Consider the following 13,975-nt stretch of genomic DNA (forward strand, 5'->3'; position numbering starts at 1 on the left):
AGCTGGGAGCCCCCCCTCCCTGGAGCCTGGACTTTAAAAACAACCAAGACAGGGGTTACGTCTTGCAAAGCGGCCTCCCGGAGGCTGTTGGAGGGATTTATGGCCAAGGAAAGCTGTAAAGAAGCATAGCTCCCATTGGGGGGGATTGGCACCAGCTGAGGAGCTGCTGGCCCCATGTTTGCAAAGAAAGGCCCTGATCCTGCAATCTGGGCCCCAAGGGCCTGCCTCTGGACCTGTGCCCAGGGTGCAAAAGTGCACGGATCCAATTGCAGCGTCGGGGCCAAAGTATCGGGGTAGCCATGTTAGTCTGTATCCACAAAAACAACGAGGAGTCCGGCAGCACCTTAAAGACTAACCAGCGCAGGAAGCGCGTGCCTGGGGCGGCAAGCCGCGGGGGGCGGCCTGGCAGTCGCTGTGAGGGCGGCAGTCAGGCGGCCTTTGGCAGCATGCCTGCGGGAGGTCCGCCGGTCCCGCGGTTTCGGTGGCGGGTACGCCAAAGCCGCGGGATGGCAGATCCCCCACAGAAACGACGCCGAATCCACGTGATCGCAGACCGCCCGCAGGCGTGCCGCTGAAGGCCGCCGGACTGCCGTGCTTGGGGCGGCAAAAAACATACAGCTGCCCCTGTTCTTCAGATGCATGGAGTGAAAATTACAGATGCGGGCATAATGATGCTGAGACACGAAGAGAAGGGAGTTACCTGACAAACCTCTACGGTTTCTTCTCGCTCTGAAAAGCAGCGGCCCAAATGGCAAATGCATCTTTTTGCACAAGCAGCATTTCAGCTGTGTGTGCACAAAGGCATAGTGCAATGATGTGAGCAAGCACTACGGAGAGGAGAGGACAGGTGCACCCATGAATTTTGCAAACGCATTTCTGGAAGCGCTGCAAGCACTTATGTCGCATACAATCTCAAATGCGGCGAAAGCTATTTAGACTCCGATTAGTCTCTTATTAACTCGAGATAAATAAAAGAAGACAAATGTGCAAAGACTAATGTGCAGGGAACATTGTGCAGTTGGGTAACTGAAGTTTTGAGCGAATTGCCGGTGCAATTAACATATATCAGGGGAGACAAACCTGTAATGGAAAACAGGGGTGGTGCAGACAAATGGAGCTTCAGTTAATTGAGGATCCGTTTTTTCCATAGCGAGAGATGTGGAGGAAAATTAGTCTAGTCAAAGCCTGGCTTTCAGCATACAGGATGGTACAAACATAGAGTCTTTTATGGCTGGGGAAGTCTTTGAAGGCAGTAGGCAGAGAGGAATTCCCTCTACACTCACCTTGTGGTGTGACATGCTATCGCCCGGGGAATTCAGTCACAGATTTACAATATATATTTCACGCTCTTCAGAGAGGGGCTTAGGTTGTTTCAATCCGCCTGATGTTTGTCCAGCCTTAGGGATGGCTGCTCTGGACTGCAAAGCTGGGTATAGGAATCTGTGTGTGTGAGAGAGAAAGATGGAGAAAGCAGCCCACCGGTCAGACACAGGCATGTCTCCAGGAAAAACACAGCTTTCGGCTCCAAAAAGCAGCGCGCACCCATCAAACGCTGTTTTGACTAGCTTCGCTTCCTTTCGCCCCCGCCTCAAGCAGCATGTCCGTCCCCTCTCGCTTCCCCCTTTCCTCGGGACATCCAAAAAGCAGCGAGCGCAGGGCGGTTTGGCTTTAGATGGGCTGACTGCGGCGATGGGAGAAAGGACATTTTCTTTCTCTGGAGCTCAGAGATTTAGCGAATCTGCTGGGAATGGAGTCCCAGGCTGGGAGTCTGTAATGGGCCAGAAGTCACTTGGCCCAAGGGGCTGCTTTCCTGGCGCCATTGTTGGTTTTTAATTTTAGGATTAATCATCCGTTCACCTCCTCCCACGCTGGGATAAAGGGCAGAGGGGCGGGGAAGGAAGGGAAGCCTCTGTGAGGAGCTTTCGGCCTGCACCGACTTGCCTAGCTCTAAAGAGACTGGGAGCTCGGAGCGGGACGCTTGGCTGGCATCACTGAGAGGACTTTTTATAAAGGACCCAACAAATACATTGAAGACAATGGAGGATGCTTCTGCGTCAGCCTGGGACCCGACAGATCCATTTGCGACTAAGAGAGGACGAGCTGGTAGATTCGTTCTCCCCATCTGGATAAAGGAACAACATAATATTTACTAAGCAACAGAAGGTCCTGTGGCACCTTTAAGACTAACAGAAGTATTGGGAGCATAAGCTTTCATGTGATGAAGAAGTGAGGTTCTTACCCACGAAAGCTTATGCTCCCAATACTTCTGTTAGTCTTAAGGGTGCCACAGGACCCTCTGTTGCTTTTTACAGATTCAGACTAACACGGCTACCCCTCTGATAATATTTACTGACCTCCTGTGGGCGTGGGGACGTGCAGCTCTTGGAGATCCCTGAGGGATGGGTGCTGAGCGACATATTAATGTTTGTAACAACACGTGATAATTAGTATGACCCAGAGGTGCGAAATGAGCCGGATCCAAAGGCGGCGTCTCTGCATTGACTTTAATGGGCTCTGGATTGGGGCCCCATGATGCACTTTTGCCCTGGCTGGCTATATCCAGCCAAATTGCCCTGCCGCTGTTCCCATGGGGAAGCAGCCCCGCTCCCGAGCCAAGTCAGCTGTTCCTGCTTCCCAGGCCAGGGCGAACATCCGGAACGGTTCAGCTCATGACGCCGTGGGCTGTGGCTTGAAAGCTGGGCCCCCTTCCGGCCCTCCCTCGGCTTCAGGGAGTTCTGGCTGCAAACCTAAGAAACCAAACCAAACCGATCGCCCTGAACTGGCCCCAAAGGGCCCTTGGAGGTTAGTGTGTTGGAGCCGCTGACCTACAAAGCCAGCACCATTGACTTCAGTGAAATTGTTCCTGGCTGCGAGTCACTGCTCAGCCGCACCAGTAAAGGGTCCAGTCGGGCCTGTAGCGAACTGGGGGCTCCTTCCGGGCCTCACCCCGTGGGTCAAAGCATTCCCGGCCCTCTGAGCCAAGTTCTAATCCAGAAGCAGATACTTTCCCCCAGGGAGTCAGGGACCTGCCCCAGGTTTGCGGGCGTGTGTCGGCTGCCTGCCGGGACTGAACCCTGGAGCTAATGCACAAGTTACTACGGCTTGAGCTACAGCGCTGCAGCACTCAGACAGGAAGGGTGGCCCAGTGGTTAGGGCCTGGGCTTAATTCCCTCCTCTGCCACAGGCACCCTGCCTAGCCTTGGGCAGGTCACTGAGGGTCAGATTTTTGCAGGATTTAAGTGCTTCAAGATGCAGCGAGGCACCTAGCGAGATTTCCCCTTAAGGACGTGTGTGACGTCGCTCCCGTGACCAGGCCGATTGGGGTCAACGGGATTACCAGGTGCGTAAAGCTGAGCATGTGCATAAAAGTGAGCAGGATCTGGGCCTTAGGGTATGTCTACACTAGAGGCACTGCAGCACAGACACTTATTACAACATCAGTGTAGTTAGTCCACCTCTCCGAGAGGCAGGAGCTAGGTCAATGGAAGAATTCCACATTTTTCACAGCCCTGAGTGATGTTGCTAGATTGAGCTAAGTTCTAGGTGTGTAGACCAGGCCTTAATCACAGGATTGAATCCCGCCCAGGTCAGCTGTGATCATAAACTGCCTGATGTGGGAAAATAATGTGATGGGCTCAGGCCAAGGGGCCGGGGCCTTCTCAGAGAAATGCCCCATTCACAAAAACAAACCGCAAGGGAGAAAACTCAGACACGTGAATTAAACAAAGTCCAGGACATACTGACTGGAAGTGGGAGAAGATAAACAGATCTTTTCTATGTACACATTATAATTTGGAGATGCACTGAGCTACCAAAGCGATGAGAATTTGGGAGCCATATAATGCATTAGATCGCTCGATTGATAAATAGATCGATAATCATAAGCTTGCTCTAGGCTGGCTCTTTACAGACTGACTATTGAAGAAGACCCAGATCACATGCTTCCCTACAGAGCCCCTTAGCCTGCAAGCAGGACCAGGAAACTGCCTGAAATTTCAAGTGGTAGCTCAAGACATGGTTGTAACACAGTTTTCCATATACCACAGGTCACCCTTGCTGGCAGCTTCTGCAGAGAAGCCAAGAACTGAACGATCCACAAATCCATGTCCCCCCCGAATGGTCTGTTCAGATCTGGGTGAGCAATGTATTGCCTGGGCATGGTGTGCAGGAGTGGGAAGGGACAGGCGTACGTTGTCACTGCCTCGTGCCGTAAGCCCCCAGGGTGAGCGATCCAGCACCTTGCTCCAACTCTCACCTCTCCTGTGAATCACACAGGCTGGAAAGGGCATTGCTCTGATCTGTAACAAGGGGCTGAGGCAAAGTGACAGAGAAAGACAAAACTCAGCACAACCGCATAGACGCACACACACACATGAGGAAAAACACACAATGTGCAAATATAGGGTCCAGAGAGGATTTTCCCTGTCCCCACAAATAGCAGGTGCTGGACACCACAAGTGGCATCGTACCAGACTAGATGGGTTAGGCTAATTTGCTTAAAAACTCCGGACAAGCGATGGCCTCTGCTCGGGGATGACAACGCCTATGGGCCTATGTTCTCTTCCAGCCTGAGCCAGAGGCTACTACAGCCAGTGGGAAGGTTCCCGGTCACTTCACTGGGCTCCGGACCCGGCCGTAGGTGCACAGACGACTTCCCTCGCTGCAGTTGTTTCAGGCCAGCAGACAAGGTCACATGAAACTGACAAGCCACTGTGCTTGAACAAACAAAACAGGACGTGGAGACCTTCAGCCCTCCCGAGTGCTGTTCTGCTGGGATCAAAGCCACCGCCGCAGCTGGGCAAACTCAGCCGGAGCCGCCGAAAAGCAGCTGTCGGGCGCGCAGGGAACGTTCAAATGAGCAAGATTTCAAACGAACGGCCGGGAGTGACGCTTTTATTGGGTGCACCGAACACAGCAGCCGCAAGTGCAGCAGTATCGTATGAAATACACGCCAGAGCAACCCTCCACATGCGTGTAATTGGGTCTGACACGCATACACAGGCCCAACGACATGTATGTGCACACACAAAATCGATTGCATTCGCTAGTCCTGATCTGGGCAACTCTATGGGAAAGCTGTTTCTGCAGAGGATGGCACGCCGCCACTTTGTGTGGGGACATGCACTGAGCTCCCTGTGGCCTATTTATTTGCCTCTGAGCATGTGATGGCGCTAAGCAGCCTCCAGAGAATCTGGACACAACACGACTCAATGCAACGTCAGATGGCAGGGCCAGGAGAGCAAGGATCTGCCCCGGTACTCTGGGAGTGAGGGGGGTGATTGCATCAGGAGGGCTGTCCTCACGGGACCTGGGGGATGCACTGGGGGCTTGGATGATCCCAGGAAGGAGTCTTTTATCCCTCCAGAGATTGGGGGTGTGTGTATGTGTAATCATTGGAGGCTCCTGGAGCTGCTGCAGGGGGAGAAGAAGCTGGTTTGCTACAAGAGGATCTATGAGGCAGCTCAATCCTGCTGTCTCGGGCGTGCCCCTGATCTGCACAGGTTGGACGGGGGCCCCCGGCTAGCGGAGCTTCATTTCCGTGCGTTTGTAGGGGTTGCCAACGCCCTGGCCAGAGACCCAGTCAATGCCGTATCTCGGCTGCTTGTGCTCCCCCACCGCGTAGCCCCCGTTCAGGTTGGCGCGGTAGCAGTTGATGTACCACCAGGCGCCATGCACGGAGACGGCGCAGTTCTGCGTCCCGCTGTCGTTGTCGCGGTCGTAGGTGGAGAAAGCCTTCCCGTTGTGGAGGCCCAGGGAGTCACCTGCGGGACACATGAGACCCCAGTGCCACAACCGCACCAGGGCATGACCTTGAGCAGCAGAGAAATGAGAGCATTTCCCTTGCCGGCACTATATCCCTGTCTCCAGGGCTTGTGGTCTGGTCTGAGCCCAGGACTGGGATCCAAGCTCGTGAGGTTTAGTTCTATGGCTGTGTCATGCCAGAGAGCAGACGCGATGTGCTTATCACGGTCCCTTTTGGCTTGACTAGCTATGAATCTGAGAGGCCTGGGTTTGCCCAAGGCACTAGACTGTTTTCAAGGCCTCAGCACCCACAATCAGGGCCAGATTTTCCACCGAGCTCAGTGTCCACCGGGCTGCCGATGTGCTGAACTCGGTGGCAAATCATGGCTTTGCCTCAGTTTCCGCAGCTGTGAAATGGGGATGATAATAATACATGCCTACGTGGTAATGCTTAGCATGTCAACAGCAGATTAAGAATGAATCCTCATACACCCCAGGTGGTACGTTATCCCCATTACACAGTGGGGCACAGCAAAGGCTGTGACCTACCCAAGGTCACGCCGTGAGTGTCAGAACCAGGATTAGAACCCCAGGGTGCCCTGAGTCCGGTCCGGCTGTCAGTCCACGTGGGGGTCAATTAGCTAAAGTCTGTAAAGTGCTTTGAAGATGGGCAAGTTCTAAGTGTTACCATTAGCAAAGCTGAGCTGTGGCTCAGATCCGTGAGTGTGGCATCAGGTCGGGTTTTCCCTGCCAGTGGCGCTCTCGGGGGAAGCGTACAGGGCCGGACAAGGTGCATCTGCCTAATTCAGGCCAAGGAAACGGATTGCCGAGGCGCCTAGGGATTAACCACCTTAGTGCCCGGGAACCCTGAGCCAGCAGGAGCCCCAGCAGAGTAGACAGACCCATTGCAAAGTGGGCAAGTTTGAGCCAGATGTGCCGTTCTTCTGCCTACCTTAAATTGCTGGATAGCATTGCTGCGTTCCTCCTCCCCAGAAATAGCTGCATTTCAGTGCTGGGTGCCGGGCTCCCCAGAGACCCTCCATCCTTTACCCCCTCACAATAGGTTTTTGGGGCATAATCCGTGGACCTACACAAAGTGCTCAGAAAGGCCCCCGGGGGCAGCACCAGAGGCGCGTGGAGGGTTAAGTATTCATGCTGATCAGTCATTATCATGTGATTACAAATGGCTGAGCGACCCTGGAGAAGCACGGCCCATTTCGTGCTTCGCTGCATCCCTTGCTCTGGGAGTTTGGATGCATATTTCTTTGTAGGAGAAGCGAAGGGAAGTGGAACATGTGCTGTCTCTCCCACTCACACACACAATGGGACAGATTCTCTCCCCCGCCTTGGCCTCTTTGTGCTGCTCCCGCAGCGTTCAGGGGCCCAGGCTGGGGTGCAGTCCCCTGGAGGAGGCACTGTGTAGGTCCCCGATAAGCAGCCCATAGGTCCCCATGAAACCCCTGGCACAGGGACAGAAGGGGGTGTCTCCACAGTATATGGTGCTATGGAGACTCTGAGCTGCTCTGGACTGCGGGGCAGCCCTCAGGAGTTTGCTGGTACAGCATTCCTGGGGTTGCTCTGATTTGAGCCTCGGAGCAGCCCAGACTCCTGAGGGCATAAAAGTGGCTTCAAGGTGCCTTTGCCCACCTCCCCTCGGGCTGCCCCTTTAGGTGGTGCAGTGCAGAACGCCAGCCAGACACACTCTCCTCACCTGCAGAGCCGCCGAGGAACGTCCCCAGAACAAGCTCGTACTTGTCCTCTTCCCCCTTGAGTTTGAAGGACCGGTAGCTGGCAAAGGAGCTGCTGTCATTAAAATTCACCAGGTCCACGTGGAGCTGGAACTCGCCTGAGGGAAAGGGACAGAGCCCAGCGTTAGCCAGGGGCCAGTTTTGGCTCCCTCTCACCTCCAGGAGGGGGATCTGGGCTGGGGCTTCTAGTCACAAGGCAGGGAGGCTTGCCCACTGCGACGCCAGCACACCCAGGGGTGACCATCCCTGTGAGCGATGCCATGTCTTTGCAGGGCAATAGGGAAGAACGACCAACAGTGGGAACTGGCTGAGAGGGAGGGGAGGGGGTCCCCCGGGGAAAAGGAGGGGATCAGAGGAAAGGGATATTCCCACCCAACCTTGGCATTTCCAGCCCCTCAGAATCCAAGGACTGGGTCTAAAAGGCTTCTGATGGGTAATGGCTGCTCGCTTTCGCCCCCTGGAGAGGCCCTGTGGAATAACAGCCCGCAGGACAGCTGCTGGGCTTCCTTACCATCCTGGGTGAGCAGGTGGAGGTTCTCATTGCCCAACCAGAACTCAGAGAGCTGGTTCCCGAAGCCCTTCTTGTAGGCGCTCCAGGTGCGGTAGAAATCCACCGAGCCGTCCATGCGTTTCTGGAACACCTAGAGGAGAGGCGAGAGAATGGGGGCCGGGAGCTGACCCGGCTCTCATGCTCCGGAAGCTGAACTTCAAACAACAGACTGAGCTGGGCCATGGAGCATCCGGAAGAGCAGCTATGGGGACACTAGCTGGAAGTAAAGATCAATTGGGCTGTCCAGTCTCAGGCTTCAGGGCATGAGCTTGTCCCTGGCTGGGGGTCAGGAAGGAATTCCCCCGCTAGTGTAAAATGTTGCACAGTTGGATACATCATGGGGTTTTGATGCCTTCCCTTCCCCCTCCGCCCCCAAAGCACCCAGCGGTAACTATGGCTGGAGCCAGGATAGAATGATCTGTCTGGAGGTGGATCCGCCAAGCAAAACCAGCTCCAATTTCCACTCCCCATGTGCTGGGGAAGTACCGAGTTAGAGCGGCTCCGGACTCTGCTGCTTGGACCCAGCCCTAGCACATTCAGCGCTGGCTGTTAATCTCGGCCAAGCCAGTGAGCGCCTGGGAGTGACACCTCTTTGCGACAGCCCCATGGCCTCCTTCCCCTCCACTCACCCCACAAGTGCCCAGCCAGCCAGGACGTTCAGAGTGTCAGCCTTGCACACCCCTAGCCACCAGGGACTCACACCATGCCTGGGTGAGCAAAGGGAAATCTTACAAACCGGAGAAAGACGCGTGTGTGGGGCATGCCAGCAGTCAGGGAAAGGTGAGACAGAGGTATCTGCCTTCCAGCGATTTCTCTGCTCCACTAACTCGTGGACTGATAATCCCAGGTAACTCCACAGCCTGGGTTAACTTCCTCTACCTCAACCCCTCCTGCTTGTTCAGGGAGACGCAGCGATCTTCCTGCCCTGCACTGTAGCTTTACTGTGCACTGTCAAACAGCTGCCCCATCCCTCCCCAGAGGTGGCTGCATTCCAGCCATGGGAGACACGATTCCCTGTGCAGATGGGTTGTGAAGCCCTTCAGGGTGAAAGGCGCTACCTACGGGTAAGGAATGATTCTCTCTTTACCCCATCCCCAGCCACATCACGGTCACATTCTGCTACCCGGGCGTAAATCTCTCGCACTGCGCTGGGAGCGGGCAGCTCTGGATGTGACCTGATCCCCCTTTTCCATCGCTCCGGCACTAGGATACCGCGTTTACCAGCCAGCCTCCACCGTCTGTGTCCATGTCGCAGAAGACCCTCAGCGGCCGGCAGTCCGTCAGGTAGATGGTGTGCCAGCCGCTCAGGAACTCCCCTTTGCTCAAAAGCTCCTTGCAGCTCTTTGGCCCTGGAATCAAGGCAGAATTTGGTCCCTGGGGAAACGTGTCTGAGGTCTCGTCTCCTCCCAGAGAGAGGTGCAGGAGGGGAGGGGACGGGACTGAGTGGCTGCGGATGGAACTCTGAGATCCCCTCGCAGTGCTAGGGGGTTACCTTGCTACCAAGTTAGCGGCCACAGCAGACTCCAGGAACCTGGTTTAGGCTAAATGTCATTTCAGGAGGGTTTCATCTCCATGTAGTGCTTAGCGCAGGGACAGCTGGGAGTCTACACTCCTGGGCTCTAGCCCCGGCTCTGGGGGCTAGTGCTTAAAAAAACAGGAACTGCCTGTCAGGATCCCTGGATCCTAGCTCCAGCTCAGGGAGGAAGTGTGGTCTAATGGTTAGAACAGGGGGAAGTGGGAGTCTGTACTCATGGGTTCATCACTGACTCACTGTGTGCTCCAGGGCAGGTCACAGCCTCTCTCTGTGCCTCGGTTTCCCCATGTGGGGCTGATAATACGTTCCAACCTAAGTGCTTTGAGATCCTTGGAGGAAAGGGGTTATTGGCTATCGTTCCTGTATTACGGACCCGTGTGCTTTCCCGTCCGAAGGAGAGTTAAACCTTCTAAAGCAAGCGGACAAACCAACACAGCCTGTTATTCCTCTGACGCGAAGGCTACTGCAACTGCAGCAGGCCAGGACTAAACTGCTCCGGGGAGTAGGTGGGGCCGGTGCCTGAAAGGGGAATATTCACCGCTCCGGAGCGATGGTCTTTTGGTTAAGGCACTGGATGAAGACTCAGTGGAACTGGGTTTCTAGCTCTACCATAGACTCCCTGTGTGACTTGAGCCAGTCACTTCCTCTCTTTAACTAGCGCCGTGGGTCAGTCCGATGAGAGGGGGGTACCCCGTGCAGCTCTGCGTTGCATCGTACCAACCTCTTCGTCCATCAACCCCTCTTGGGCCCTTACGATCTCCACCTGTAAAATGGGGCCAGGGCTGCTCTTGGCTATTCAGACTGTAAGCTCGCCGAGGCAGGGACCGTCTCTCGGTCTGTGTCAGCACAGCCCCATGCATGGCAGGTGGATGCCTTGAAGCGCTACGTAATGCACACAAGGGTCAGTCGTTTTTTTTAAGCACCGAGGAGGCAAACTCACCGTTCTGGCAGAGGAAGGAAGGGTCTGGCTGGTCTCCTGCCATTCCGAGAAACAAACAAAACCGCAGTTAGAAAGCAAGGCTTAGCCGGCACCCTGTAGAACTTGGTTGGATGAAGAGTGGAAGGTTCCCGGTTAGCTGCTTTTCCCGCTATGTCACAGCCGTGTCTCTTCTTGGAAAGGGCTGTATATTACTGCCCTCCCGCCTTGCAATGTGCTGGTAGTGTCTGGGTGCAACCTTCACGGCCACCTGCTCTCTGGGGACCTGAGCCAAAGCCCACTGAGGGCAGTGGAAAGGTCCCTCCCACCGAGACCCCGATCGGCCCCCTGCGGCGTGAGAAGAGGGGGAAATGCTCCAGAGAGAGCCCGTTTCAGGCCAGCACGGGGGAAGGCGGGGTGGGGGGGCGATCCTGGGCGCTGTCTCATCTCCCTGACACTGGATGCCTGTCCCAAAGCTTCATGCGGCCCCGGGTTCTGAGGGCCTGGTCCCAGTGCCCGTTGCAATCGATGGGAAGGGCTGTGGTGACTTGTGGGGTGGGGAGGAGCAGCCCCGAAGGCCCCTTTTGAAAGCCACAGGAGAACTTTGGCAGGACAGACTAAACCGACTAGAGACAGAGCAGATAGGAGTGGGCCCCAGCCCAGCCACCAACGCCTCTTGAAACAGGGGGGCTCCCCATCTGAATGCTACGACTCCTGCCTGCCTCGAATAAAAACCCCCATCGGGTGTAATCTACACCCTCAGCCCCCACCCCACCCCACCCCCCGCCCACCAAGAGCATTGCTACATAGTTACCTCGTTCCCCCTTCGGTCCCGCTTTCCCGGGCGGTCCCCCGGCCCCTGAAATCCAGAGCAGACAGAGAGACGTAGTGAACGCAGACAAGTGCTTGAGCGCAGCTAAGGCGCAGAACACGGTCTGGGGGGCAGGAGGGGGTCCCCGGGAGCTCTTTTAAAGGGGGACGAACGGACGGACCCCGAGGAAAAAGAAGGGAAGCGCACAAGATCCATCACTACTTGTTCCCATAGCAACCACGAGAAGCGGCTCACGTGGGCTGCCCAGCTAATCCCGGTGGACGATGCCATGGGGCCTGGAGGAGGTATGGGGGGGGGCTTCTGCCCAACCCTACAGGGGCTGGTCAGTTGAGCCCTGTGTGTGGGAGCAAGAGGCACCAGGGGGCAGAGGGCCAGATTCAGGGGGCGGCGTGGCTATTCTAGCTGGAAGGGCGGCTGGCCCATGAAGTGGTGCCTTGGTCTTCCACCAGCGGAGGGCGTGTGGTTCATCAGGGACTAATCGCCGTGCCAGGAGGGATCACACACAATCTGCTAAGGCCCATGCACCAGCCAGAGTGACCGCGGGCGATGGGGTCCCACCGGGCACCGCCCAGCGAAGAGCCCAGTTCAATATGGGGTTTGCACCCTTGATTCCCCGGCTCTAGTGACACCTCCGAGCCATTGGGCCCCATCCTCTTCCCGTGTAAATGGGGCATTGATTTCAATGCCGCTGCGCCAATTGACTCCATATTGAGCCATAGTGCTCCATAGCTGCCAGAGTCTGATCCCCTCCTTGTGACCGCTGCGTTCACCACCTTCCCCACAGACCCAATGGGAGCTGGCCCAAGACCACCCCACAGGCCCAGAGGGGACGGCTCCAGCTTGGGGGCAGCGTCTGTTGTGAGAGCCCCTCTCTCATCTCCTACCTCTCAGGCCAGGTTGACCGGGTGCCCCCTTTTCTCCAGGGCTTCCTGCTGTGCCTGGCGTCCCGGGGCACCCCTGTAATATGGTGAGTTTCTCAGCGCCGGAGAGACCCACCACCTTCACCTCTGTGGAAATACAAAGAGACACGGGAGAAGGCACGATCCCAGCACCTGCTCCGGCTCGGCCCCGGCGAGTCGGTTCCCAGCATCGCTTACCCTGGCCCCTCTGATAATTACCGCTGGCCCCTTGGTCTCTGTCTCTGGAGGGCTCTGTGGAACCAAGGCTGCTGGACAGGACTTGCCCTGGGCTCACAGGTCAGCACAGCCCAGTGAGGGAGAGGGAAAGGGACCCAAAAGGCATCTACCACTACGTCCGTGTTGCCTCCCTGCTCTCAGCGATCACCGGCCCAGCGATAGCCAACGTCTTCCTACGCCACTGTCCCTGCGCAATGGCCCACTCCATAGCATCTCCCAGTGCTGGGCTGGTCTAGGCTGTGGGAACTGGCCCTGCACTCGGCGCTCAGCAATAAATGCATCCCAGGGGCACCAAGTGGGTGGGCAGCAGTGGGGGAGCTTTCACCCCTGTTCTTCTAGCCACCCCCCCACACACTCTGGGCTGCGCCGCCCATCCCAACCACGTGGCCTTCACCTTTTTACAGCCAGCTTTTACCCGGGAGGCAGGGACGCCTGGCCCACGTGACATTGGAGTGCATCACCCAGACAAGCTCGCCCCATGACAGGCACGCCCCTGGGGTCCAGCCTCCATTCCTCCCGGCTCAGCTCCAGCCCATCACCCGCTCGGAGCCCCCAAACCCATCCCCGGAGCCAGCCCAACGGGATCAGCCCCCAGGGCCCAGCCGTCAACGGCCTGACTCAGCTACTCCACCACTGGAGCCAGCAAAACGGCTAGAGAACTCCCCCTGCCATCGCTAGGCAACGTGGGTGCCTCAGAGCTCAACCTAGCCCCCCATTTACAGCCCCAAACCGGAGCTTCTCCTACCTGGGCAGGTGCCTGGGTCCCCGGTTACCAGCATCCAGGTGCAAAGCCAAAGCAGGGCTGGAATAAAGCCCCAAGGGCCAACTGGCCACATCTTCACTCTGTTCTCTCGTGAGCCCGTCCCTCCCCAACTGCCTCTTGGTTTATATATGTCCCAGGATCAATGCCCTTGTGGGGAGCTTTTCCTGGGAAGTAAACCGGGCTTCCCACCATTGTTCCAAGGCACAAAAGCTTGGCAGCCCCCACTACCATCCTCCAGAGAGCCTCTGGAGAGGTGGGGTTGGGCCTCTTCCTCCAGCACAGCACCGTGTGTCCTAGCCAGCTCTGGCCGTGGGGTTTCAGGCGCTGACCCCCAGTTCCGGCCACACAGCCCTGGCCTTCAGCCACAGGGATTCAGATGCCAACAGGCTCCTATCTCTGGCTGCGTGGCACCAACCCCCACTGCTGACGGCAGCTGCTGCCCCAAGTGCTGACCCCCATCCGTGCGCTCCAACCCCCAGCCCTGGCCGCCGACCCTGGGTGCAGATCCCCGGCACTGGCCTTGGGCTCCGGCGGGGGCTGGCTCTGGATGCCAATCCCTGGCCATGCGACAGCAGGCACAGACCCCAAGCGCCAGCCCCCAATCCCAGTGGTGGCCGATCCCCGGCCCTGGGCACTGCTCCTGGATGTCGACCCTGGGTTCCGGCGGGTGCTGGCCATGGGCGCCAATCCCCAGCCCCAGGTGCAGATTCCCTGCCCCAGTCACACGGCAGCGGGTGCCAACCCCAGGCTCCGG

General features: G+C 56.8%; 1 protein-coding gene across 1 annotated transcript; it reads right to left on the minus strand.

The window, feature by feature from the left end:
• Positions 1-4,877: 4,877 nt before the first annotated feature.
• On the minus strand, positions 4,878-13,328 carry FCN3 (ficolin 3). The gene is made up of 8 exons (XM_034754263.1): positions 13,204-13,328; positions 12,207-12,329; positions 11,305-11,349; positions 10,515-10,550; positions 9,262-9,389; positions 8,002-8,131; positions 7,454-7,588; positions 4,878-5,762 (listed from the first exon to the last, which is right to left on the minus strand). The coding sequence occupies exons 1-8, from the start codon at positions 13,292-13,294 to the stop codon at positions 5,521-5,523; spliced, it is 930 nt and encodes a 309-aa protein (XP_034610154.1). The 5' UTR covers positions 13,295-13,328; the 3' UTR covers positions 4,878-5,520.
• Between the last annotated feature and the right edge of the window lie 647 nt (positions 13,329-13,975).

The sequence above is a fragment of the Trachemys scripta genome, chromosome 20, assembly GCF_013100865.1.
Source record: "Trachemys scripta elegans isolate TJP31775 chromosome 20, CAS_Tse_1.0, whole genome shotgun sequence".
Lineage (NCBI taxonomy): Eukaryota > Metazoa > Chordata > Testudines > Emydidae > Trachemys > Trachemys scripta.